Source organism: Anomaloglossus baeobatrachus, chromosome 8 (assembly GCF_048569485.1).
Source record: "Anomaloglossus baeobatrachus isolate aAnoBae1 chromosome 8, aAnoBae1.hap1, whole genome shotgun sequence".
Lineage (NCBI taxonomy): Eukaryota > Metazoa > Chordata > Amphibia > Anura > Aromobatidae > Anomaloglossus > Anomaloglossus baeobatrachus.
The window spans coordinates 191111597-191138424 of record NC_134360.1 but is presented as its reverse complement, the minus strand read 5'-3'; the positions used below and the strand labels follow the sequence as shown (position 1 = coordinate 191138424).

The window sequence follows — 26828 nt, the reverse complement described above, 5'->3', positions numbered from 1 at the left end:
AGGATCCCCAAATCCAGGTGTGAAAATGTGTTGCATCATCCCCAAGAAGACTCATGGCTGTACTAGCTCAAAAGGGGGCTTCTACTCATTACTGAGCAAAGGGTCTGAATACTTATGACCATGTGATATTGCGGTTTTTCTTGTTTAATAAATTTGCAAAAATGTCAACATTTCTGTTTTTTCTTCTGTCTAGATGGGGTGCAGAGTGTACATTAATGAGAAAAAAATTAACTGTTTTGAATTTACCAAATGGCTTCAATGAAACAAAGAGTGAAAAATTTAAAGGGGTCTGAATATTTTCCGTACCCACTGTATTATTACTCTGTAGATCCATACAATTATAATGGTTCCAAATATAGACAGCACTGTGTAAAACGTTTAGGCAGATGTGGTAAAAATGCTGCAAAGTAGGATTTTCTTAAAATTGTTAAAGCACCACTCCAGTTTGTGGGGAGGGGGGGGGGGTCAGCGCTGGAGTGGTGCTTTACATGCAAGTCCCCTGCCCCTGATCTTATACTCACCCTCTAGCGTTTTCACCTTTTACTGATGCTGCTTCAGTTCCGCGGTGTCATCTTGTGACTGTAAGGCTATATGCTCACGTTGCAGAAATTTCTGCACCAGACCTGCACCTCTTGGCTGGAAAACTGCAGCGGCAAAAGCGCTATTTCTGTTGTGTATTTGATGCGGGGGTTTTTTTTTATGTATTTTTGGCATGTGGTTTGTTTTTGTTTTCTCATTCAGTGGGGAAAACACAGCCAAAAATGCAGAATGAATTGTCATGTTGCATATTATTTTTTTGCACCAAATCTGCAAGGAGAAAATCCTGAACGTGTCCACAACACTTCAGGACTCTCATAGACTTTGCTGGCTTCAGGATTTGCTTGCAGCTTTGTGTCAAATCTTGCAAGTGTGTCTGTAAAAAGAGGATGCCGTATGGTGCCTTTTTTCCATGGACAGAAAATACAATACGTTCTTGTGAACATGGTCTTATACTAACAGGCAGCCTACTCACTAGGTCCTGCTTCTGGTAGGATCTGACAGGGATCCTCTGTACTTGGCAAACCAAGAGGCCATTTTTAGCCCTCCCAACTGCCATGGGAAACTTTTGGCTGCCTGTGATCATGCTGCGGGGAGCCAATGGGATGATAAAGGCGGCAATCTCCCTCTGTCAATCAAGCATAGCCTGCTTCAGTGGTCTCCACCAGGACAGGAGGTGCTGATGTCCTGGGGGTGTACAAAGCTATAATTCAGTCCAGTGTACAAGTCTTTAGCTGCCTCCAAAATTTGGAGAAGCAGCTCCTTTTTTGAAATGCCACCTATGGTTCGGCACATTGCAAGGGTTAATGTAGCTGGAAATATCTGCAATTTTGTGGGTGATACACAACCTTTTAAACAAATGTGTGATGTGGTAATTATTGAAGTGTATTCTTAACGGATGTCTCCGCGCTGGTAAATGTAACTTTAAAATTGAGTAGTAATAAGCAAAAACTTGTTAGCAGCTTTAATGAGTGTTGAATCACAGCTAGAGGAAACCACTGGTTATTTGCAACTGCAAAAATGTATTCGTTTCGTAAGATGTGATAGAAAAAAAAATGCATACTAATGATTCAAATTCAGGGTAAATGTTCGTTTTTCAAAACTTTTAGGCTTGTAAAAAAAAAAATCCGCTTTAACAAATTCTAATTTTATGACATTACATCTCGGGTTTTAGACGTAGTAATAAAACCAGACTTGTTTCGAATCCCACAAGCAAAAGAGATTTGCGTGGAGCTTTGGTGAAAGGTATTAAGTCAATTATATCAAGCAAAGGTACAAAAATATGAAAAGCAAAAAAAAACAAAAACCTTAAATTGAACTGGTCGGGCCTTTTTGCCCTATAAATCCCCAATATGCTGTAATATGTGACATTTACAGATATGGCCATTTATATTTACTGCTCCGTCATAAGGAATTGCACAACATAGGCACAAAACAGGTGCCCCACAATTGCAATTTCATAGGGGATGCAAGTACAATGGAACCTTGGTTTACGAGAACAATCCATTCTGGGAGTGCGCTTGTAAACTGTTACTCGTCTAGCAAAGCAAAATTTCCCAGAGGAAATAATGCAAGCTCAGACAATTCGTTCCACAACTTGTTCAATGTCCCCTATTGTGCCATTCCACACATGCACAAGCACGAACGCACACACATTATGCTCACCTTACCGACCGTTCCATCACCGGCCTCCTTGTTCTTGTAGTTCGCCAGTACAGGATGTCTGTCGGATAACCATCACGACCGATGCCGGACCTTCCGCTCCCAGCGTGCTGACGTCAAAGGCATGAGCCGTTTGCCTCTGATTGGCCAGCGCGCGGCCTTTGAGTAGCGGCTGACAGCGGACGTTCCTCCATCATCGCGATTGTTAGCCGATACACATCCTGTACCGGCGAACTACAAGAACCATGAGGCAGGCGATGGAAACGGAAGGTAAGGTGAGCATAATATGTGTGCATGCGTGTTTGTGAGTGTGTGTGTGTGGACTGCAAGAGCGGGTTAGAGCGCGGTTAAAGTACGGAACCGGAAGTGTGTGCGGTGAGTATTTGCTCGTACAGCAAAGCATGCTCGTAAACTGAGTTACAAATTTACAGCAAGCTTTGCTCAGATAGCGAAATGCTTGCAAACCGAGCTAGTCGTAAACCGAGGTTCCACAGTACTAAAACAAGAGAGTCAAGAGCCTTCAGGTCATAGAGGGGTTATCTAGCGCCTCTCCCTTCCCCATTGCAAGGCGATGCTCATGACATCTGTCAGCCAATTGCCAAGTTTTCTGCATGGCTGGCACGTTTTGTGCACCCATCTTGTAGTCGATACCTGGCAGGCAAGTAACTGACTGATTACTAGAAAGGGGGTCATTCAATATGACAGCAGAGTACAGCACTCTTGCATCGAGGAGGAAAAGGGGGCTTGGGACTGACTCACGGGCTGTGGGGGTCCCAGTGGTGGATATATGTCCCCTATATTTTGGGTAAATGATAAATCTCCATTGTGGCTCTTTAAAGGGGTTGTCCAGCATCTATCACTTCTGCATCGGCTGAAGTGATGTCCATTGCCTTCTTGCCAGATATAAACAGCCAGCCATGCATAAGATTTCACAAACAGCTGATGAAAGGCAGATTTGCAGCAGCGCTCAGACATGTGAAAACAAGAGGGGCTGGATAGCCGCTTTAAAAGATTAAGAACATTTTAGCCTTGTATGGCCATGACAGGTATGATGGCATCCAGGTGCTGGCTACAAAAGGTGGAGGTACAAGAAAGCAGAGGTCGAATCAGCTGGGCTATTTTACAACTCCCATGGGAATGAATGGAAGATACCTGTGGCAGAATATAGTGCAATAGGGTCTTAACTAGTGATGGGTGGACCCGGACTGTAAAAGTTTGAATCCGCGTGGGTTCACAATTACCTGTGCACTGACACCAGGTCCGGAGTTCTCAGAGAACTTATCCGGATTTGTTAACTCGGGTAATTATAAAGAAAATATAGGAAAAAGTAAGAAAATGTGAAAAGCAGGCGCGTTATACTTACTAGTCTCCTGCACATCTGTTACACTACTTTCGGGGCCGCTCCTTATCCTTCATACATATGCACTGCTTCTCTTACCCACTGGCAGTCCCCGCGTGGCACCGACAGCTGCCACTAAGTCCTCTCCATTACTAATCTAGGGCTTAGTGACAGCTGTGAATGGCACCACACCAGGGTAATCAGGATGAGCCGGATAAAGTTCCGAGATTGTCGCATCTCATGAATGCGACCATTCTAGGTAGCTGCAGACTGCTATTTTTAGGCTGCAGGGCCCAATATCCATGGGTCTCTTCAGCCTGAGAATACTAGCCCACAACTGTAGGCTTAATCATGGCTAGGTATCAAAATTGGGTGGACCGCATGTCGTTTTAAAATTATTTAATTAATTAAAGAAAAAAAAAACCTCATAAGTTCCTTCTTATTTTGATACACAGCCAAGATAAGCGCACGGCTGGGGGCTGCAGCCTGTAGCCGTATGCTTTATCTGTGCTGAGTATCCTGATATGGAAGGACCCTATGACAATTTATTTTTACACCACAATAGGGACACACAGCATCTGTGATTGCAAGCAGTCAGATACACTGTCACACGGGCTTGGGGTGCTGTCTGACTGCAACCAATCAGCGGCGCCGAGACTGCTGGGGGAAGCAGCGCATATGTATGAGTTTAATGAGCGGCCCCGGAAGTAGTGTTACAGTCTCTTGGGAGACTGGTAAGTATAACACGCCTGCTCTAATCCCCTTATCCCTTCTACCACCATTTTAACACTAGAAGTCCCAGAGAGGGGTCATTTAACATTTCTACCTTTGGAACCCAGAGACGGGTGGAATGACCTGAAGGATTTTAGCTAACATCCTATAATCACCGACTTTTGTTCTGTAATTAAGGCCATTACTGTCGCACCACAGGAGGTTGTTGTTTTCCATTGAGTTTAGCCATTTAGTTTCTAGTTCGTTCTATTCAGTTTGGACTAAGGGTCATTTGACCCTCTTTCGGGACTTCAGAGGGGAGCTCGAAATTTCTGGGACTTCTAGTGTTAAAGCTCAGGTCCCCATAAACTTATATGGGGACTGGTGTCCTGCCCGATATCCAGGATTAACTCCAGGCCCAAACCAGGTTTTTTTCTTCTTTTAAACCTGGTTGGAGCCGCAGATCCCGGGTATCTGTGTGTCCGCCCATCACTAGTGTTAACTGGTTAATAAAAATGACAAGAAGAGGGAAGCTTCTCACCTAAAGTGGTTGAGTGAGACACAACCACTGAGGAACAGAGAAATGGCTACTGCAGATCCAAGGGTGAAATCACCGGAAAAATGCTGAATGGAGTGTGCTGCCGTGATAACCAGGCGTGATGAGTCCAATGGGATATTTAGAATAATATACGGTTTATCTACATAAAATGCTTAGATCATAAACCGTAAAATATTCTAAAAATCCCATTGAACGCACCTAGTTTTTCACGGCAGCGCGGAGGAACCACTTTATACTCCATTCAGCATGGAAATTAATGGGAAACTGACTAGCACAGTTAGGAATAACCCTGTAAGGCTATGACTGGCTTAAAGAGGACTAGTCAGCCTATTGGTGGCACATTTGCATAGTCCAATGATCGGGAACGATTGTCGGCCGTGTGAAAGGGCCTCAACTGAGGGTCACCCATGGCTCTGGCATCAGCAGCCCTCTTCCCATTAGTAAATGCACCATAATGGGATATGAAGAACTGTTGGCTGAAAGCAGACAACCCCCTTTAAGTGACCTAATCAGTTTCTTTTGAGGCATTATAGAATAATTATGTTAATATGCAATTATCACCTAATTTTCCTCCGCGGTAACCTCAGGGGGTAGTATATAGAAGTGTTATAACAAGTGCTGTTAGTTTGCAAAAATACTGATGTAGGAAACCTTGTAAATAAGGATCGCTGGAGGCGTTCATATGATCTGTCATTTATAGGAAAAAAACGAGGAAAGGTCACATTTCTCTTACTGAAGGCTCCTGTAAATCGCAACCTGTTTTTAATAATATATTTTCGCGTGTAACTGGCATTTCCCGTCAGTGGGATCTGCATGGATTAGATGTTGGCGCAAGCTTTACTTTATAAGTTCCTTTGTACATACACATTTCCTTTTTTTTATTCTTACTAATTTATGGCATTTCTTAATTGATTTTATAAATAAAATAAATGAAATCTTTATCACACACAAAACATGTCAATATTACTCCCTAACCCCTCTACCACCCAGGAGAGGAAGGAAGAAAAGAAATAAAAATATATAACTGTTACAATATCATTCATAGTTACCCAGTAAGCACTCGAGGCCCCAGAATCAATTCAACTTTCTTATTACAGGTACCACAGAATAAATGGATTGTTGGGATCTATTTAAAGGGATTTTTCCATGTTAGGCCGGGGCCACACGGGGGCTACTGTGATCCTCGCATGACAATCGGCTCACACTGGCAGCACAGCGGGAGCAGAGTTTCACTGCAACTGAGGTCCGGTCATACTATCAGACCACAGCTGCGGGGGGCGAGCCGGCTCTGAGGAGGGGTGGGCCAGCGCTGCGGGGGGAGGGATTTCTTTCTCCTCTGTTGCCGGCTATTGCCATTCTCGCCCTGCACTCGCGGTACACCAGTGTAATGTGAGTGCAGTGCGATTTTTCTCTCGCCCCATACACTTGAATGGGTGCGAGAGAAACAAGGATCACATTGCACCCGCAGCATGCTGCGATTGTTTTCTCTGTCCGATTAAGGCTGAGAAAATAATCGCTCATGGGTGCTGCCACATAGGCTAATATTGGTCCTAGTGGAATGCGATGTTTTATCGCATTCCACTCGCTCCGATTTTCATTTTCTTAGGCCTTAGTTAAAGTGAATCTGTCTCTAGATTCTTGAGCAGCATAACGTAGAGACAGAGACCCTGATTCCAACGATGTGTCACTTACCAGGTTACATTGTAGTTATGATGAAATCACTGTTTTATCAACAGATTTTCATTAGAGGACTGTTGCGAGGTTGTCCTCCTTAGCTATGAGTTCTATATAACCCCTCCCCCAAACACTGACTGTGAGGCCCCCTTCACACACCTGTGTCTGCGGTACATGTGGTGTCCATTTCCACCCATACTGGAGACATGGACACACGTAGACCCATTAAATTCAATGGGTTTGTTCACATGTCTGAATTTTGACAGAAACCGTGTGTACATGTGCTCCACACGGTGACATGTTCATTTTTGGCCGACAGCACAGATGTTACACGGACCGCATACTGATGTGATCCGTGTGACACATACCGGAGGACACCTTACTGAAAGTAAATTAAATGGAATTTTATACCTACCTATCTTTGCCTCTGCTGTTGCTTCCGGGTCCTGCTCATTATGCCTCATGAATATTCACTGTACTGACTGCGGATCTGGAAGCAAGTGTAACAGCAGCTCCAGGGACAGGTAAGTATACAATTTCATGCTGTTTGTATGCTATCTGGATGACACACGGATGGCCCACAGAACGGACCGTGCAGCTTTCTGCACTGACGTGTGAAGGGTTCCTGAAGCAGCTTTCTGCCAATGCACAGTGCACACAGAAAGCTGCCAAACAGTGGTGTGGGCAGGGTTACACAGAGCTCAGCATTCAGAGAACTGCAAGATCAGCAAAGAAAATAGGGATTTTTATCAAAATTGCAGCAAATAGCTTAGTAAGTGAAATAGCACTGGAATAATCAGGGTCTCTTCCCCTACGTTATTTTGCTCTTACATGGGGCTGAAAAAAAAAAAACTTGGTTTCCTTTAACACTAGAACTACTGGACTCGTGACACCTATATAGAAATACATGGTGCAAAGTAGTCAAAATGACTACCTCAGTAGTTCTAGTGTTAAAGGGAACCGGTCACCGGATGTTTATAATACTCGCCTAACGGTCGGTGCGGAGCAGACTGGTTGGATGAGCGTCTCCATTCTCCAGGACCGCTCCTCCTCTTTCGGCCATCTTTGTCCTTCTTATGAAGCTAGTGTGGATGACACGTTCTACGTCATATACACAAGCTGATATTCAGGTTTCGCGCAGGCGCACTACAATAGTTTGATCTGCCCTACTCAGGGCTGATCAAAGTGCGCCTGCGCAGGACCTCAATGTCGGTGAGTGTATATGATGTAGAACGCATCATCCACCCTAACTCCAGAAGAAGGACAAAGATGGCCGAAAGAGGAGGTGCCGTACAACGGAGACGCCCATCCGACCAGTCTGCTCCGCACCGACCATTGGGTGAGTATTATAAACTTCCGGTGACAGGTTCCCTTTAAAATGTTGCCCATGGCCACTAGCACTGTCTGACATCTGTTTCCTGACTGCAGCGTGCTGTCCCATATACCTTGCATGTGTGCGTATTGGAGGATTTCATTTCCACCAGTTCCCTGATGCATGCCGGCTGCCATTATTGACCCTGTATGGCTTTTCTCACCAGTGCAGACAGCAGTAGGAGAGTTAGGGCTGGCATGATGGCAATCAGCATAGACACTAAAGGGTACTTTACACGCTGCAATATCGGTGCCGATATCGCTAGCGAGCATACCCGCCCCCATCGGTTGTGCGTCACGGGCAAATCGCTGCCCGTGTCGCACAACATCGCTAACACCCGTCACACGGACTTACCTTTCCTGCGACGTCGCTCTGGCCGGTGATCCGACTCGTTTCTAAGGGGGCGGTTCGTGCGGCCTCACAGCGAAGTCGCACGGCAGCCGTCCAATAGCAGAGGAGGGGCGAAGATGAGCGGCCGGAACATGCCGCCCACCTCCTTCTTTCCTCATTGCCGGCGGACGCAGGTAAGGAGATGTTCGTTGTTCCTGCGGTGTCACACATAGTGATGTGTGATGCCGCTGGAACGAGGAACAACATCGTTCCTGCAGCAGCAACGATATTAAGGAAATGAACGACGTGTCAACGTGCAACGATTTTTCACGTTTTTGCGCTCATTGATCATCGGTCATTGGTGTCACACGCTGCGATGTCGCTAATGGCGCCGGATGTGCGTCACTAACGACGTGACCCCGACGATATATTGTTAGTGATGTCGCAGCGTGTAAAGCACCATTAACTCTCTACTGATGGCAGTGAGGAGCCGCCGTGATTCCAGCCAGCATTGCATTACGTGGGGTCATGGTGCAGCCATGGGAGGGTTTAACCTCATACCCTTTGCCCCTTTGTCTCGCTGACGATGATAATTTCTCATTTTCGGATAAGTGGGTCTTGAAAGAAAACCTGATACTCCTATAGTCGGACCCCCACTGGTTGAGGGGCACCAGTGAACTTGTTTTAAATGGCAGAAGCGTCTGTTCTCTCTTGCAACCTCTAACACTAGAACAGATGGATGGAGCATGTAAGGTTTTACCTCTGAGGTGGTAAGAGTGCAGCCACTCATTAACACTGAATTTACCACTTCGTTAGCGACATTGCTTCCTGTTGAGAAACGCTAATATATAATCTCAAATGGAGGGAGCATACATTTGTCTACCTTTGCTTCATAACAAGTCCTGACAGTCACTTTATCGGCTGCACTTTGCAGACATGGAGCAGTTTTATCCCTTTGTTGTAATGATAACTTCTTTGTGCAGCGTTACTGTCCTTGTGAGCAGCGTTCTGCATTTGCCGTCCTGCTGGGCGCTGCTTTAGCACCATTTTGGGGTGCTAACATTGACTATAATTTTATTTTTTTGTCACTGTGGAAACATGTCTTTGGTAGACTGCTGGGCGTCGTGAAATATTCAAGGGGAGTCGCACGCTAGAAATGGATTCCTTTGTGCCGTTAGCACATTTAATTAGGATTAGATCATAAATATCTTTTAATCAACGCATTACCCCGATGAAGGATTATTATTTTTTGCTGTGAGCTTTAAAAAAATAAATAAATAAAAAAAATGATATATATATATATATATATATATATCTTAATTTTGATAGGTTAATAATGTTCCCTGCTGTCTTTTTATTGAATGTAGTGTGTGCCTGTATTAAAGAGTGGTGTAGAGTAATGGAAGTGCAGTGCATGGAAATAAACTAAAAAAAACTTATAGGCCTTGTGCACACATTGCTTCTATTAATCTGTTTTTTTTTTTTTTTTCACCAATTCACTTCAAGGAGTCAGTGATAGGCTATGTGCACACGTTGCGTTTTTTTGACGCTGCGGTTTTGTGCATTTTTGGCCGCTAAAAACGCACTCGTGGCAAAAAAAAACACGGCAATAACGCATGCGTTTTTACCGTGATTTGGTGCGTTTTTGGCTGCGTTTTGCTGCGTTTTTGATCTCTGCGTTTTTTTAATGCATTGCATGAGGGGAAAATGCAGAAAAACGCAGGAAAAAATTGACATGTCCATATTTTTTTTTTAAGCTCAAAAACGCAGCTTAAAAAAAAAAAGTGTGCGGACAGCAAAAATGAAAACTCATAGACTTTGCTGGGGAAGCAAAGTCATGCAGTTTTGAGGCCAAAAACGCACCCGAAAAATGCACTGTGTGAACTTACCCTTAAATAGAGGAAAAAAACGCATGTGTAATGCACACGTTGCTTTTTTTTATATCACTGGGGTTCCCTGCAGCCATTTCCTCATCTCACAGTCTTTACCGCAGGATCTTGCTGCGGGGAAATCTGGCGACGTCACAAGGTGAATGGAGTTCATGCCAGCGTATCACCGGGGTTTCCTGCAGATCCGCCGGCATGAACTCAGTTCACCTTGTGACTTTACCGGGGTTCCCTGCAGCTAGGGCTCGCGGACTTTACCACAGGACTTTGCTACAGGGAACTTCAGTGACGTAGGTGCCCTGGTCTGTGTGGCGATCCGATCCGTACCTTAGTAACCTGGGGTCATCATGGTGATGACCCAGGGTTACCATGGCAGTGATCGGGTAGCTATAATCTCATTACAGGGACTCTGTTGCCAGGCAGAGGTAAGCGATTCCTCTCCCTGCCTCCTGAATGCTTTGAGCATTTAGGCTCTGTGCGCACTAGGCGGATTTTACTGCAGATTTCCCGCGGATTTCGCTGCAGATAATGTTCAAAACCTTTCTGCAGTGATTCACCAGCAAAACCTATGGGTAAAAAAAAAATGCTGTGCGCAGTAGGCTGATTTTGACAGCTACAGGTTTTGCTGCGGGATTCCCGCAGCAAAAAGAATTACATGTCACTTCTTTTCCGCAGGTAGCTGCGGGATTTCACTAATGTAATCGTGAAATCCCGCAGGGAACAACCTGCGGAAAAATGCACCAAATCCTCAACAAAATGCGTGTGGATTTTGGTGCGAACTTATTGCGTTTTTTTCCCGCGAGTGCGGAAATCTTTCAGCGCCTGCGGAATTTTCTTAAGAAAATTCCATTTTCTAGTGCGCACAGGGCCTTAGTGAGTAAGGCTATGTGCCCACGCTGCGGAAAATGCGCGGATTTTGCCACGGATTTCTCGCGGAAAAGCCGCAGATTTTCCAGACATCTGCAGCACAGCTACTCCCCAGCCATTTCTATGGCATTTGGGAAATGTTGTGCCCACGCTGCGGATTTTTCCGCAGCGGAAATCGTGCGGATTTTCGTGTGGAAAAATCTGCATCATGTCAATTATTGTTGCGGATTTCTCCGCAGGGTCCCATATACTTACCTGCCTCACCAGAGTCACTTTCTCCGTCCGGTGTACAGGAGCGCTGTGAATCCAGGTACAGGAAGGAAGAGATGGGCGGAGCCTGCACGAGCTCCGGTCATGTGACAGCCGGAGGTAGTTCAAGCCCGCCCACCTTCTCCTGCAGACGCTGAGAGAGTGACCCGGCTGCCGGAAAGCGAGGTGCTGCGTGATGGAGGTAAGTAATATGAACGCCCCGATCACACCAGCACTTGTTCTGCATTGAGGATGCAGTGCCGAAGCCATGGGACTGTATCCTCAATGCAGAATGCCGCAGCATACCCCCAGGACATTACGCAGCATGGATACAGACAAAAGTTGTGGTGCTGTTTCCTGGGAGCACCTGCGGAATGTCTTGCGGATATATCCGCCGGACACTGTCCCCGTGGGCACATAGCCTAAAACTGCCGGAAGTGGCACAGGCACTGCTGGCAGCAAGAGCCAGGTCCCGGCTGTAAAATCAGCTAGTGACCTAGCTTTGACTGTGGGGGTACAGAGTCTGAACCCCTGTGGTTGCCATGGAAAAAAGCATGTGAAAAAATGCGCAAACGCAATAAAAAATGGTGTTTTTTCAGCTGCTTTTTTCCTGCCAAAACATGCGTTTTTATGTGCAGTTTTTCGCAACGTGGGCATAGCCATACTCCCTTTTATACTTCCTGCCGTCTTAACAACACCTCCGGCTTATTGTCAGGTTACCTTGACTGCAGACGTCATAGCCCGTATCCCCTACGAGTGCTGCAGCCAGTTATTGGCCTCAGCAGTATGATATGTAAGACTGCTGGGGCCTGTGATTGGCTGCAGCGGTCATGGGAGGTGTACTCGCTGTGATGTCTGCAACCAAGGGAAACAGATGAGTAGGGCGTATATATGGCTTGTGGTTCTTCAATGGCAGGCAGTAAGTACAATTTTATATAAAATGTACCCATCACTTCAGGTACCTTTTTTGTATGAGGAATAGCATTAATATTGGTCATTATTTAACTTGCATCGTGCATGTTCACCAGTTTTCCTCTCTACAGGGTCTATTTCTAGTTTTCAGTTGTCTCTGAGCTGGTGGGTGGAGACAAGCTGCTCTGTTGTTTCCTATATACAGGGAGCATTCCTGCTCTTCTTTCTTTGTAACACACAGAAGCAGCAACGGCAAGGAGGATATTGCACATTTAGTTCACATGATTTTCTGAGATTATTTATCACCATTGACCATATCAAACTTGAAGCCAAATGAGGAAACCTTTTTTAATAAAGCCCCAGTGCAAAATTGATTTCTGGACCCAAATACATCCATTGAGGTGTAAAAAGGAAAAAAAAATGTATTGAAACAGAAAAACACGTTGCTGTAATCAAGCTGTTTTCTCCTACATCTTGGTGCTCTCAGATTACATAGCAAAAACCTGGTGACGGATCCCTTTAAAATGGCAGATACATGTTGTCAAGTCATTTTGTGTGTACAAGTAGGATGTCTACCCTTATAGAGGTTGTCCCATAATTGCAACTAAATATCTGATCGATGGGAACACCACGAAAGATAAAAATGGGTGTACTCTGTCTCCTGTTTGATCTATCAGTCCCTGAATGTAACCCTTGCTCCATTGAAAGTGGGGACACAACCCTGTTCTCGTGCCCGCTGGGACCTCCCAGCAGTTCATCTCTTGTTATACATGTTTTTCTTAGTCTATAAGATGTACCATATTTTTCATTTTATAAGACGCACACCAAATTTAGAGAAAAAAAAGTAAAAAAAAATATGGGGTCCGTCTTATAATCCAGCGGTATCTAACTCAGCGGTGGTGGAGCGGGGTCACAGGAGGCAGGGGCGGTGCTGGAATAGGGCAATGCTGCAGGCAGTGCGGCGGGTGTCCCAGATGCTTGATGCGAACGCTGTGAGGCAGGCAGCATCCAGAAACTCTGCGTTGCGGGCTTCATAAAAATGGCGCCCGAAGTTGGCGCTTGCACAAATTGAGCTATCGACTGATTGACGAACTGAGATCTCATCTGCACACCTTCCATCTCTGAGCGCCATCTCCCTTAAGTCCGCTGCTGGGAGATCAATGGACCGAGGCGGCGCATGCGCAGATGAGATCTTGAGTTAAGAGCTCAATCTTCGCACACGCCGGCTCCAGGTGCCATTTATTTGAAGCCCGCACCTCCAACATTTTCAGGAAGGCCCCTGCCACATCCCCCACAGCGAGCACAGCCCAACATGAGCACTGCCCACAAAACAGCCCACAGCATCGCCCCTGCCTCCAGTGACTCCTCTCCACCATCCCCCGGTCAGCTACATTCGGTTTATAAGACGCAGCCCCCATTTTCCACCCAAATTTTTGCAATAAAAAGTGCATCTTATAGTCCAAGAAATACGATAATCATGAGACAACCCTTTAAATTAATGGCTGTTTTTTGTTTGAATGTTAATAAACAACTTACGCTTTACCCTTTTTATCTTTTTATTTTTTTCCAGAAATTGTTTAATGGGAAGAATAACAATATGGAGGAGTCCCAGATAAGTGCTGAGAGTAGCGATGCAAATGAACGCCTCAAAGAGGATGCCAACTTCAACTGTGTCGAAGATGATCTGGCAGATAAGAAAACACAAGAAAGTCCAGCTTCTTTCCAGACAAGTAGCTCATTGCCTGTGCCTGAAGAAATATCGCGAGACAGGTCTGAAAAAGCCTTAAGCAAAGTCCAGGGTTCGTCCTTAACACACGATGGTGCTGCCACTGTTCCTAGTGAAAATCGTATCTTGTCGCAAGGAACTATTAATGGACCAGTTTCCCACTCCTCAAATCCGACTTCCAACCTGAATACAGACAGTTTTTCTTTATCCACACAGCAACCTGTGGCCCCGCAAACCAGTTTGTGTTCAACATTGAAGGTGGTTTATGATCTTCAACAACCTGCAAAGAACACTTTACAGATGTCAAGTCAGCAAGTTTTTTTCTTGCTGCCTGATGTAGCACATGCCAAGAAAGAAACTCATTCCATACATAAACCTCCTACCTCCTCTTCTGTTGGGTGTGAAACATCTAATGGGAATAGTTTCAGATTGGATAGCACTTTAGTAGGGCCGGGAGATGATGCCTGTAACGACAGTATACTGTTGCCCAAGGATGACGTATATAATCGGACCCAAGGTGGCGTTGGTGATGATACTGTAGCAGGAATAGAAGCTAATTTGAGTACCGAGAGAGACTCGGTAACTAATGAAAAAAACGAAGAGACTGAAAGGAACTGTGTCGTGAAAGTCGTGAAAAAGCGCAAACGGAAAATGGACGGTAGTAAGATAACGCGATGCTATTCGGAAGACGCTTATAATGATGTGAATTATATTTCCAAGAAATCTAAGCTATTAAATTTAGATATGATGGAGCACAGTGATGAAGAGCAAGTGATCGCGCCACACAAGTATGAACTGATGAAGATCAAGTCCGAATCTTCTATTGATGAGTCTGAAGATCATCTTCCAAAAGAAGCTATAGAAGCGATCAATCATTACATGTATAGTCCAGTTTGTGACTATTCCGACGAAACGTCTCCCGTTCACGTCGACGCCTTCTTTCCTGGTGACGGGCAAAGTTGCGATTCTCCGTCGCCGCCAACATGCGCTAGCGATCAAGAGCCATCGTTTTACCCCTGCACAAAGTGCAATGTGAATTTTAGGGAGAAGAAGCACCTGCACAGGCATATGATGTATCATTTGGATGGTAATAATCACTTTCGCCACCTTAATGTTCCAAGACCATATGCTTGTAAGGAGTGTGGGCGAACATTTAGAGACCGAAATTCACTTCTTAAACATATGATTATTCACCAGGAACGCCGGCAGAAACTGATGGAGGAGATCCGCGAATTGAAAGAGCTCCAAGATGAAGGTAGAAGCGCACGGTTGCAATGTCCACAGTGCGTGTTCGGAACCAACTGTCCAAAGACTTTTGTTCAGCATGCCAAAACCCATGAGAAAGACAAAAGATACTACTGTTGCGAAGAGTGTAACTTCATGGCCGTTTCCGAAAATGAATTGGAGTGTCATAGAGGTATTGCTCACGGGGCGGTGGTCAAATGTTCTGTTCTGAACGCAGAGGTCCCCAAAAGAAAATATCAGAAAAAAACATTGAAAAACTCTTATTTTCTTTCGTCCAAAAAGCCCACGACGTACATGTGTAAGATGTGTCCATTTACCACGTACGCCCGTAACATTTTAAAGAAACACATTGCATACGCACATTCTCCATCCTCTATGGACCAGTTTAATGGTCCTGTCGTTATTAAACAAGAACGTTTCTCAGATAATGAGATTGTAGATAGCGATGCTGAGGCTAAAGAGTTTGTCAAACAGTCCCATTCTTTTCCAAAGAATTCTGTCTTGAAGCAGGACATGAAAAGACCATATGGCTCTCTTGGCCAGAGCAACACTTTCACCCGGCTGTACAGAAAGCAGAAAATACAAAAAGCTCGGAAAAGTGCTGGCCAGGCTCTTGACTGTGGTCCTACAATTTCTCCAAATAAATCTCTGCTCTTCGGCAGTAATGACCAAAAACATAGGTATTTTCTGATGAAACAAAAACCTACAAAGATGAACCATGCGTACAGGTACAGTCAGAAATGGGATGGCTATAAAACCTTAAAGAAATCCAACAATTTATACCCACTGAACTTAAAAAAGGAAGAAGATGATGAGGATTCGACTAATTCTTTACACCTGCTGTCTAACTCATCCGGCCTTCAAGAAGAATGCTTGATCATGGATCCTCATAACCGGCATCCTGGTAGGCTTGTTGGCTTCAAAGATCGGGTAGCGGTCAAAAGGGTGCGCAAATCCGATCTTGAGAGGCAGGTCACAGAAGAAGATATGGATAATTACCCCGATTTCCTCCAAAAAATGACTTACGTCGTGTTGAAGAAGCTTGACTCATCCGAAAAAAAGGCGGATTATGAATCATGGGAGAATAGCGAGCTTTGTGATTATAGTACGGAGTCACAGGACGATACATACAACAGCCCACCAAAAAAGGCGGTTTACCCAATATTCAAGGATAAATCTAAAGCTATTCAACACAACGAAGAAAACTTGCAGTTTAACGATGATGATGGATTTTATTTTGAGTATTATGAAGATCTCGATGGGGAGGATTACTTACACGAAATGTCCGGTTTTGATCCAGAAAATGCAGATTCTGCACTGCCAAGAAATAGTTCTATATTCCACTGGAGTGACTTGACTCTCGAAAAGAAGTCCTGTCCATATTGTCCCGCAACTTTCGAAACTGGGGTCGGGTTATCAAATCATGTTCGGGGACATTTGCATAGAGCCGGATTAACCTACGAAGCTCGCCATGTGGTGTCAGCAGAACAGATAGCAACAAGTGATAAAATGCAGCACTTCAAGAGGACTGGAACACCAACAAAGCGTGTAAGAAAAGGTAAACAATGCTAATGTTTTTAATCTTGGAGTTTCGTAATGGAATTTATTATCTTTAGCATCATCATTGAGTTGGGCTACTCCCTATGCAATGTGCACAATGACAGTGCGCTCTGTGTTGTCGGCTCAGATCAGTAGTGATGAGTCGGCAATAGAGTGGTATTAGAATACCTGTCTTGCAGAAATCGAAGCCTCCTTGCAAGTGACGTTACTGGCCTCTGCACACTAGGTAGTCTGACTGTGTGTACTGACAGTGCACTCTGCTCTGTTTCCAGCTCGCCACTACTGATCTGAGCCTACAACTGAGCACAGTCATTGTGCACATTGCGCAGGGACTAACTCAGCCCCTGAAACGAGCGTCACTGATGGCGCTTCTTTTCAGGGAGGAGGCTGTGGCAGCGACCGCAAACTCTATACCCTAATAACACTTCATTTCAGGGATGGAGCAGAGGCTGTGGGAGTGACCGCAGCCTCTGCCTCCTGATGACGCTTCATTTGTGTGTCCCAGCATACAGTGGGATTCTCAAACAAAGCGTCATCAGAGAGGAAGTGAGGAACAAAATATAATAGTTACATATGGAAGGATAGGGAATTTTTAATGAAAGTATGTTAGAAATTAGTTTAGATTATGGCACTAAATAGATAGGGATTTAGAATGAAAATTACTTTGTCCTTGGGACCATTCTTTAATTCTCAATTCATGGTAAAATCTGTTGTCAGTGAAGACACAGCAAGAATATTCTGTCTAATGATGAATACAAAAATGGCATGCTGTGCCATTGCTTTGTTTGCCTGGTCAGATAATTATATTGACAAGGTGATTGGGTAAGTTTCAAGAAAATGTTCTGTGCAGAGGATATAGCAGATGTTATAATACATAATTAGAAAGACACATAAAATATATACCTTAGTTTTCAGATTATAAGACGAACCTTTCCTCCCAAACATTTGGGAGGACAGTGAGGGGTGCATTTTATAATCCGAATGTAGCTTACCAGGAGGTGGTGAAGAGGGGTAGCAAGGGCTGGGGCGCTGTGCTAGTTAGTGATGGGTGGATGTGCTGGGGCTGCAGCTGGGGTTGCGAGCCATGATGGCTTCAAATAATGGCGCCCGGAGTCGGAGCTTGTGCAAATGGAGCTTTCGGCTCAAGATCTCATCTGCGCACGCGCCTCCTTCAGTGCTTTGATCTCAGAGCAGCGGACTTAAGGAAAATGGCGCCTGGAGGTGGCGCGTACGCAAATGAGATCTTGGCTTGTTGTTGAGCTGAGATCTCAATCTGCGCATGCGCCGACTCCGGGTGCCATTTCTTTAAAGCTCCTGCAGCCCCAGCACGGCTGCCACCGTCGACAGTTTCTGGGACTGCATCTGGGACGCCCACTGCACCAACCTGTTCCACCACCGCCCCTGCCTCCTGTGGCCCCACTCCATCACCGCTGCCACTCTCCTCCGGTAAGACACCACCAGATTATAGGACTATCTACAATTTTTTTCACCATTTTATTCTCTAAATTTGGGGTGCATTTTATAATCCAGTGGTGTCTTACCGGAGGAGAGCGTCAACAGTATCGAAAAATACAGTAGTTTAAAGGATATGTGCACATTTTTGGGTTATATTATTTCCACTGTTGGATTTATTAAAATGTTTTAACTGTTAGGTCTTTTACAGGCTGTTTGTCTGCAATAAGCTGGCTGCAGAATGAATTAAATGAGAAGCGATCAGTGAGCCCCTTCTGGCTGGAGAATTTGTAATATATTTTATAATTTGTGCTTATAATCATATACCTCATCAGAGTTGAGTTGAACTTTGAAGTGGTCATAAAATCAGCTCCGAGGCTGAGAATGACAGGAAAAAAAGCTAAAAATCGTCCATCAGAAGGATCTCATTGATGGATTCTCACCTTATTCAAGTGAGAACTAGTCAGGAAGATCCTTCTGATTGTGTTTTGTAACTTTATTTTTTTCTGCTTCTTTTAGCTAATTTATGGCCACATCAAATTTCAGCTCAACTTTGATGTGGTCTGTGGTTATAAATCAGCACTGAGGAGACCTTAAAGGCCACTTTACACGCTGCGATATCGGTACTAATATTGCTAGCGAGCGTACCCGCCCCTGTCGGTTGTGCGTCACGGGCAAATCGATGCCAGTGGCGCACAACATCGCTAACACCCATCACACGGACTTACCTTCCCTGCGACGTCGCTCTGGCCGGCGATCCGCCTCTTTTCTAAGGGGGCGGTTCGTGCGGCGTCACACGGCAGCCGTCCAATAGAAGCGGAGGGGCGGAGATGAGCGGCCGGAACATCCCGCCCACCTCCTTCCTTCCTCATTGCCGGTGGACGCAGGTAAGGAGATGTTTGTTGTTCCTGCGGTGTCACACATAGCGATGTATGCTGCCGCAGGAACGAGGAACAACATCGTACCTGCAGCAGCTATATTAAGGAAATGAACGACGTGTCAACGAGCAACGATGTTTCACGTCTTTGCGCTCGTTGATCGTCGCTCGTTGGTGTCACACGCTGCGATGACGCTAACTGCGCCGGATGTACGTCACTAACGACGTGACCCCGGCGATATATCGTTAGCGATGTCGCAGCGTGTAGAGCACCCTTTAGGCTATGTTACCACGTTGCGTTGTGTCCCTGCAGAAATTTCTGCAGCGATTTGAACAGCACACGTGCGCTTCAAATCGCTGCAGAAACACTGCGTAATGAATGCAGTGAAAAAGCCAATTTCATGCGCTCTGGATGAAGCCCCCACCATAGACAGAGCGGGACCTGCATCCAAAGCGCACGGAATAAGTGACATGTTGCTTTTTAGAACACAGCGTTTTTGCAGCATGCAAATCGCTGCGTTCTAAAACGCAACGTGTGCATGGATTATGCACAATCTTCATAGATTATGCTGGGGACGCAGGATGCATGAGCTTACACTGCAGTGCTAGACGCAGCGTAACTGCATGCTAATATGCAACGTGGGCACAGAGCCTAACTAAAAAATAAAATTCAATGACAGATAATCAGTTCACTCATTCCGCAGCTAGCAAAGAGCAATGAAACAAAGAGGATGCATAATCCAAATAGTGCATCATTTTAAAACCCAATTGCAAAATGTTTCTAATCAGAAAATAGTGCAGGGCATTACCTATTCAAAAGAATCGGAGATGTTCTGCAGTAGCTAGCAGCGGCCACTACACATTGTCAGGAGCTGTGGCATGTTGCTCCGCTTATACGGTATGTAGGTACATCCATCCAACGTCCATCTTGTAACAGCTGATCGTGGGGGTCCCAGGTATCTGACTCCCACCGATCTGATGTTGATAACATAATATCCTATGGATAGATCATCAATATTTTCTAACCTTTTCAATTTAATTCATGCAAAAAAAAAAAAAATTGCCACACTTTGTTTCTATCCTCTTAGCTATTTGATTTCTATTATTTGAACATAAAGGCTCCCGTTTTAGCAAGACCAGCAATTTTCTTGCTGGTCTTGATTAGTTAGGGGCATGTTGGAGTCAAAAGATCCTGGATTCATTGAAGGGAATCTGTCACCAGGTTTTTGCCACTTAATCTGAGAGCAGCATAACGTAAGGGCAGAGATCCTGATTCCAGCGATGTCATTTGCTGGGCTGCTTAGTGTAGTTTTGATAAAGACTGTTTAATCAGCAGGATATTATCATTAGAGGATTACTTGGCATGCTGCAGGCAGTCCAGCATATTCATGAGTTCTGTATAACGCCTAGATCTGCAGTAGAGAAAACATTGATTTGATCAAAATGACAGCAAATAGCTCAGTAAGTGACATCACTGGAATCAGGATCTGTCTCTACATTATGCTGCTCTCAGATGAGGGACAAAACCTGGTGACAGATTCCCTTTAAAAGGTACATGCATTTTAATAAATTAGGAGTGTTTTAGGAGTTGCATGTACCTCCAAGTGCCACACCGGAAGTCCAACTCCAGTCAGAGACTGGCGTAAGATTTCTGGTGTAAGGAACATCACAGCTCATCATGAATTAAACGAACCTTGGGGTCAGGTCATCATGAATTAGACGAGCTGTGGCTGCAGATCATCATGAATTAGACGAGCTGTGGAGTCTGTCCCTCACCGCACCTCTGTACCGCCCCAGCTCTGCCAATTGTGGCAGAAGTGGTAGAAAATGGCGTGGAAACTACAAGATTCTCAAAACATTCAAGACTTTTATAAGCAATTTATGCCAGAATTCTGGCAATAGTTCTTTGCTGAATCAAGGCCATAATGTTTGGTTTACATCTGGAGAACTTTATTGGGCTGTCCTAAACAAAGTGGCTTGATTGATCCAGTGACCATTTATACCTTTTGGTTTTGCTTGAACACCTTGTCAACATTCCTGGTCACGTACAACAAACCGCTTTTCCACCTTACGGTTAGTGACTAAAGATGAGTGAACCCAAACAATAAAGTGCGGGGGTTCATGCTAGACACCTGGTGTCCGGGACTCAAACACTGACTTTTTAAAAAAAAAAAAAAGCATGGGTTTGATTTTGTTGTTCGGGTCATATTCGTGTGCTAATAAAGTTTGTTGAAAGGCTGCAGTGCAGCCAATCAACAAGCTTTATTTAATGCAGAGGTTGCCTGCATGCTTCTGTGAACAATAGGGCTGCAACCATCAGCGGTCAGCTTTAGATTGGCTGGTTATCAAAAATGGAGGTGATCCCACGTCATTTTAAAAAATTATTTAAGTAAATAACTTTAAGAAAACAGATTGGGGTACGTGCTATTTTTTATAACCAGCTAAGGTAAAGCAGACAGCTGGGGGCTGGTATTATCAAGGTAGGAAGCCACGTGGTTATTTGGCCCTTCCCTGCCTAAAATTAGCAGCCCACAGTAATATTTGTGAGGTTGATGTCAGCTGTAAATTGACAGCTGGCATCAAGCCCAGACGTTACTAATGAAGAGACATCTATCAGACATCCCCATTACTACCCTGGCAAGTACACAGCTAAAAAACACGTAGACACTGGTTAAAAAAAAAGTTCATTGAATAAAGACTCCCCCACACTTCCTTATTCACAAATTTATTCATTCAATAAACTTTTTTTTCCCTCAGTGTCTTAACTCTACACTTGCCAGGTTAGTAATTGAGGTATCTGATAGATACTTCTCCTTTACTAACCCTTGGGCTTGATGCCAGCTGTCAATTCACACAAGACATAACCTCAAATTATTATCCCGATTGCTACCTCACCAGTGCAATCAGGAAGAATCGGACAAAGCTCCAGAACTGGCACTTCTAGTGGATTCGCCACTTCTGGGGTGGCTGCGGGTTGCTAATTTTAGTCTGGGAAGGGCCCAATAACCATGGGCCTTCCCAGCCTCATTATACCAGCCCCCAGCTGCCTGCTTTACCTGTGCTGGTTATCAAAAATAGACGGGAGCCCACACTTTTTTTTAAAAAAAAATGTATTCCCTATCCACATGTTTGCAAGGCAATTGCTCCCTTTTTCTTTTTTTTACAGCCCCCTAGCCCTTACTATGACCATTGTGTAGCATAGAAGTTTGGATTCCAATTTACTTATATGGGGTTTGGGGTCCGCTCATCCCTATTGGGGACTATTTGCAGTAAAGTTTTCTGTGTACCCTACAAATCTCATGGCTGATAACTACAGCAGTATCAGTCTTATTCATGAAATAGATGAAGCCTCAGCTGTCTTCGACTCTCAACATCAGATGAAAACTGTACGATATTGACTATATTATCTGCCTTACTGCTAATCCTTTGTAAAATATATTGAATTATATACGGGTAAAATGAATAATTATGTTTTTGTTTTGTTTTTTAACCTTAGTCGTAGAGAAGTCGGAGAGTCCTTCTGAGCACACTTGTGCACTCTGTGGAGGCTGGTTTGATACAAAAATTGGATTGTCAAATCATGTTCGAGGTCACCTGAAAAGACTAGGCAAAAATAAATGGGATGCACACAAATCGCCCATCTGTGTCCTGAATGAAATGCTGCAAAATGAAGAAAAGTATGAGCAACTCCTAAAAGTTCTTAATAATAGGCGCACTGTTCACAGGCCTTACACCCATCACAAATCTTCCAGTAATGACTGTTCAAGGTCCAATGCTGTACATCATGAAGCACACCGTAATGGCCTCAAACATGAAACTTTGTCTGGTCAGATGGAGGAAGGGTTCCACCTAAGTGAATGTGATGAAGCCGGTGGACATGATGAGAAGGATAAACCTCTTTCCTTAATCGAACTACTTAAATTGAAAAAATCAGGTGACGAGAGGAACATGGAATCTTCTCAAAAGGTCAATCAAACTGCAAGGAAGAGGTTTATACAAAAATGCCTTCATCCACTCAATGAAGACTGTTCTTTGATGTGCAGTTCCCACAGAGGAATGGACTTCGCTTTACAGTCAGGTGAGAATAGAAATTCTATGCTCTCGTATAGCATGTTCTGCCTTTTAAAACCCTATAAGCTTCTGTTCATACTACCTTCATGACTTTCTTCCTTAACGAATTGATATCTGGTCTGAGGGATCCCATTGACCTATTTTAAAGTCCAATGACCTACACCATGGTCCTGTTAATTTCATTAACCTATATTTTTGTCCTGGTCTATACCATTTACCTAGACCAATGCCCTAATAGGTACCACTGACTTACAAAAAGGTCCTGTCTAACCCCATTGATCTACAAAATGTTCATGATATATCTTGTTGCCCTAGACCATGCCCCTCATGGATCCCACTGTTCTAGAACATTTCACTGATGAATCCTGTTGCCCTAGACCACAGCCCTAATGGATGCCTTGCTTTATACCATTTTTTGATTAATCCCCTTGTCCTACACCAAAACCCTGATGGATCTCCTTGTCCTACACGAAGGCCCTGATGGATCTCGTTGCTTTACATCAAGACCTTGCTGGATCACATTGGTCTAGACCAGTGGCCTGATGGATCCCGTTATCATAGACAATGGTCCCTGATGACTTAGGCCACCAGCCTGATGGATCCTGTTAACCTAGAACACAGGCCTGATGGATCCCGTTATCATAGACAATGGTCCCTGATGACTTAGGCCACCGGCCTGATGGATCCTGTTAACCTAAAACACAGACCTTGATGGATCCTGTTGCCTTAGACCACAGCCCTGATGGAACCCATTGTCCAAGTCCACGGCCCTGATTGATCCTATTGACCTAGACCACGCTTCTGATTGATTTCGTTGACCTAAACCACAGCCTTGATTGATCGCCTTGACCTAGACTACTCCCCTGAATGATTCCATTGACCTAGACCATGGCCTTGAAGGATTCTGCTGCCGTAGACCACGGCTCTGAAGGATCCTGCTGACAGGAGACCACAGTCCTGAAGAATCCTGTTGCTGTATACCGCAGCCCTGATGGATCTTGCTGTCGTAGACCACGACCCAGATGGATCCTGCTGCCGTGTACTACGTCACTGAAGGATCCTGCTGCCATGTACTACGTCACTGAAGGACCCTGCTGCCGTAGACCATGGCTTTGAAGTACCCTGCTGCCGTACATCATGGCTTTGAAGGACCCTGCTGCCGTACATCATGGCTTTGAAGGACCCTGCTGCCGTAGACCATGGCACTCATGGATCCTGCTTCTGTAAACCATGTCCCTGATGGATCCTGCTGCCATGTATTACGGCACTGATGGATCTTACTACCGTAGATCATGGCCCTGATGGATCCTGCTACCCTAGACCATTGGACTGTTGGATCCCATAACAAAGTCCACATGTATTTTTAGGAAATAGCAGTGCGGACCATGCTGTTCTTGGCTCAAAACCCCTACATTCCGTCAGAATTTAATGTGATCTAAAGAGCACCTGCTACCTATTGAAAAATCATTAAACCCCACCTTTAAAAATTATGTTCACACCTTCTATTATTCTAATTTTTAGTGAAGATTAATTTTTCAATTAAATAAAAAACACAATTTCTCCCAACACTGAACAGCAAGTTGTGATTAAATCTGTCCTGCCATGAGTCCATACATCATTGCCTGCACACCGTCGCACCCCTGCACGTCCGTGTTACATGCACCTATGATGTTCAGATTCTCAGTTTCTGGGTTTACAGTTTTTGCTCATTGCCGGGGAAAACATTGATAGTTTGTTGATCATTTGCTTAGCACAAAGATTTTTGCAAGAAACTTCAAATCATTAACTTTCATTATTGGTTGCGCATCCAGAGTAATGAACATAAAAGGCAGTAAATAAAATGTTTTGTCTAACAGCTGTTTGGTGGTGTGTTATACCACCTTTTCTCCCAGTCTTCATCAGCAACCTAATTTAGTGCTGCGCCTTTTTACAGTCTTGTGGGTAAAACACTTTAATTACCACTTTGTCAAGTAGACTTTTAATTCTGTTCATGAACATTGTGGAAGCGCCTGTGTACTGTGCACCGGCAGGATCACATTACTTCAATGATGCGACTACCGTGTTTCCCCGAAAATAAGACGGGGTCTTACATTATTTTTTGCTCAGAGATGGTCTAGGGCTTATTTTCAGGGGTTGTCTTATTGTTTCCATGAACAACAATCCACATTTATTCTTGAACAAAAAAAAAAATCAACATTTATTCAAATAGTCATATTGCATTCTGGAACATCAACATTTCTCTCCAAACACACACACAGCAGCTTGTCTCATCTTCTTCAACTTTAGACCTTTGGTCACATGACATGATGTCACAAAGGTCCTTAAGCAGTCCTATCATCAGGACCTAAACGCTGGGGCCCCTAGGAGAATAGGGGCCCTGTGAAATTGCCCAGTTTGCTATCCCTCTCCCTAATGCCAGCCCTGCATACCAGTCTGTATCCTGGTCAGTTCTTTTAGACTTCTGCAATTAAGGGACCTTCGATTACATCATGTCACATGACTGTGAAGTCATCAAGGGTCCTTGAACAATCTTAATTTCAAAATACAACTGCTGGGGTCCTTAAGAGAGTGGGGTACCTGAGAAATTGTGCAGTTTGACTCTCCCTTACACCAGCCCTGACTGTAACTAGGGCTTATATTTCAAATATACTCCAAAAATTGGGTAAAATCATGCTAGGGCTTATCTTCTGGGTAGGTTTGATTTTCATGGAAACAGGGTATGAATGGCTGCTGTAGTTTGCTCTTCAGTGGCCTAAAGCTCATGTGCAGGTTCTGCCTAAGGCTAGGTTCACACACTGCGTTTTTTTGACGCTGCGTTTTGTGCGACAAAAACGTGGCCAAAAACGCACGCGTTTTTGCCGCGATTTGGTACGTTTTTTGCTGCGTTTTGCTGCGTTTTTGCTCACTGCGTCTTTATGCGTTTTTTATCAGTGAACAAAAAAATGTTTGATGTCATTTCCTTCCTCAATATGTTCTTCATTCTCCACTAGTGTATGCAGGAGAGCAGACAGCTGCAGAACTACAAGGCTCAGCATACTCAATCCAATAGTGTATGCAGGAGAGCAGACAGCAGCTGCAGAACTACAAGGCTCAGCATGCTCCATCCAGGACTGTATGCTGGAGGGAGAGTCAAGGCTCAGCATCCTCCATCCAATAGTGTATGCAGGAGAGCAGACAGCAGCTGTCGAACTACAAGGCTCAGCATCCTCCATCCAATAGTGTATGCAGGAGAGCAGACAGCAGCTGTCGAACTACAAGGCTCAGCATCCTCCATCCAATAGTGTATGCAGGAGAGCAGAGAGCAGCTATCGAACTACAAGGCTCAGCATCCTCCTTCCAGGACTGTATGCAGGATTTCTTTGCCCCCCCCCCCCAAACAAAAAAGATGACGTGAGCTTCGCCATATTTTTGTATGCTAGCCGGGTACAGCAGGCAGGTACGGGCTGCCCCCAACCCCCAGCTGCCTATTTGTACCCGGCTGGGAACCAAAAATATAGAGAAGCCCTTTTTTTTAATTATTTCATGAATTTCATGAAATAATTAAAAAAAAATAATGACGTGAGCTTCGACTAATTTTTGTGTCCAGCCGGGTACAAGTAGGCAGCTGGGGATTGGAATCCACAGTGCAGGGTGCCCATGCTTTCACCCCCGCTGCGAATTGCAGTCCGCAGCCACCCCAGAAAATTGCGCTTTCATAGATGCGCCATCTTCTGGCGCTGTATCCAACTCTTCCAGCTGCCCTGATGCCGGGTGGCTCACTAGGTAATAATGGGGTTAGGGCTAGCTGTATATTATCAGC

General features: G+C 44.6%; 1 protein-coding gene across 5 annotated transcripts in view; it reads left to right on the top strand.

Annotated features, from left to right (window-relative positions):
* ZNF644 (zinc finger protein 644) overlaps positions 1–26828 on the top strand; it is a 96295-nt gene that overhangs the window by 56236 nt on the left and 13231 nt on the right. For all 5 annotated transcript variants that reach the window (XM_075322313.1, XM_075322317.1, XM_075322315.1 and 2 more), the window contains exons 3-4: positions 13669–16627; positions 22455–23036. In XM_075322313.1, the coding sequence (XP_075178428.1) occupies positions 13696–16627; positions 22455–23036 (3514 nt within the window). In that variant the 5' untranslated portion in view covers positions 13669–13695. The remainder of the gene's footprint in view (positions 1–13668; positions 16628–22454; positions 23037–26828) is intronic.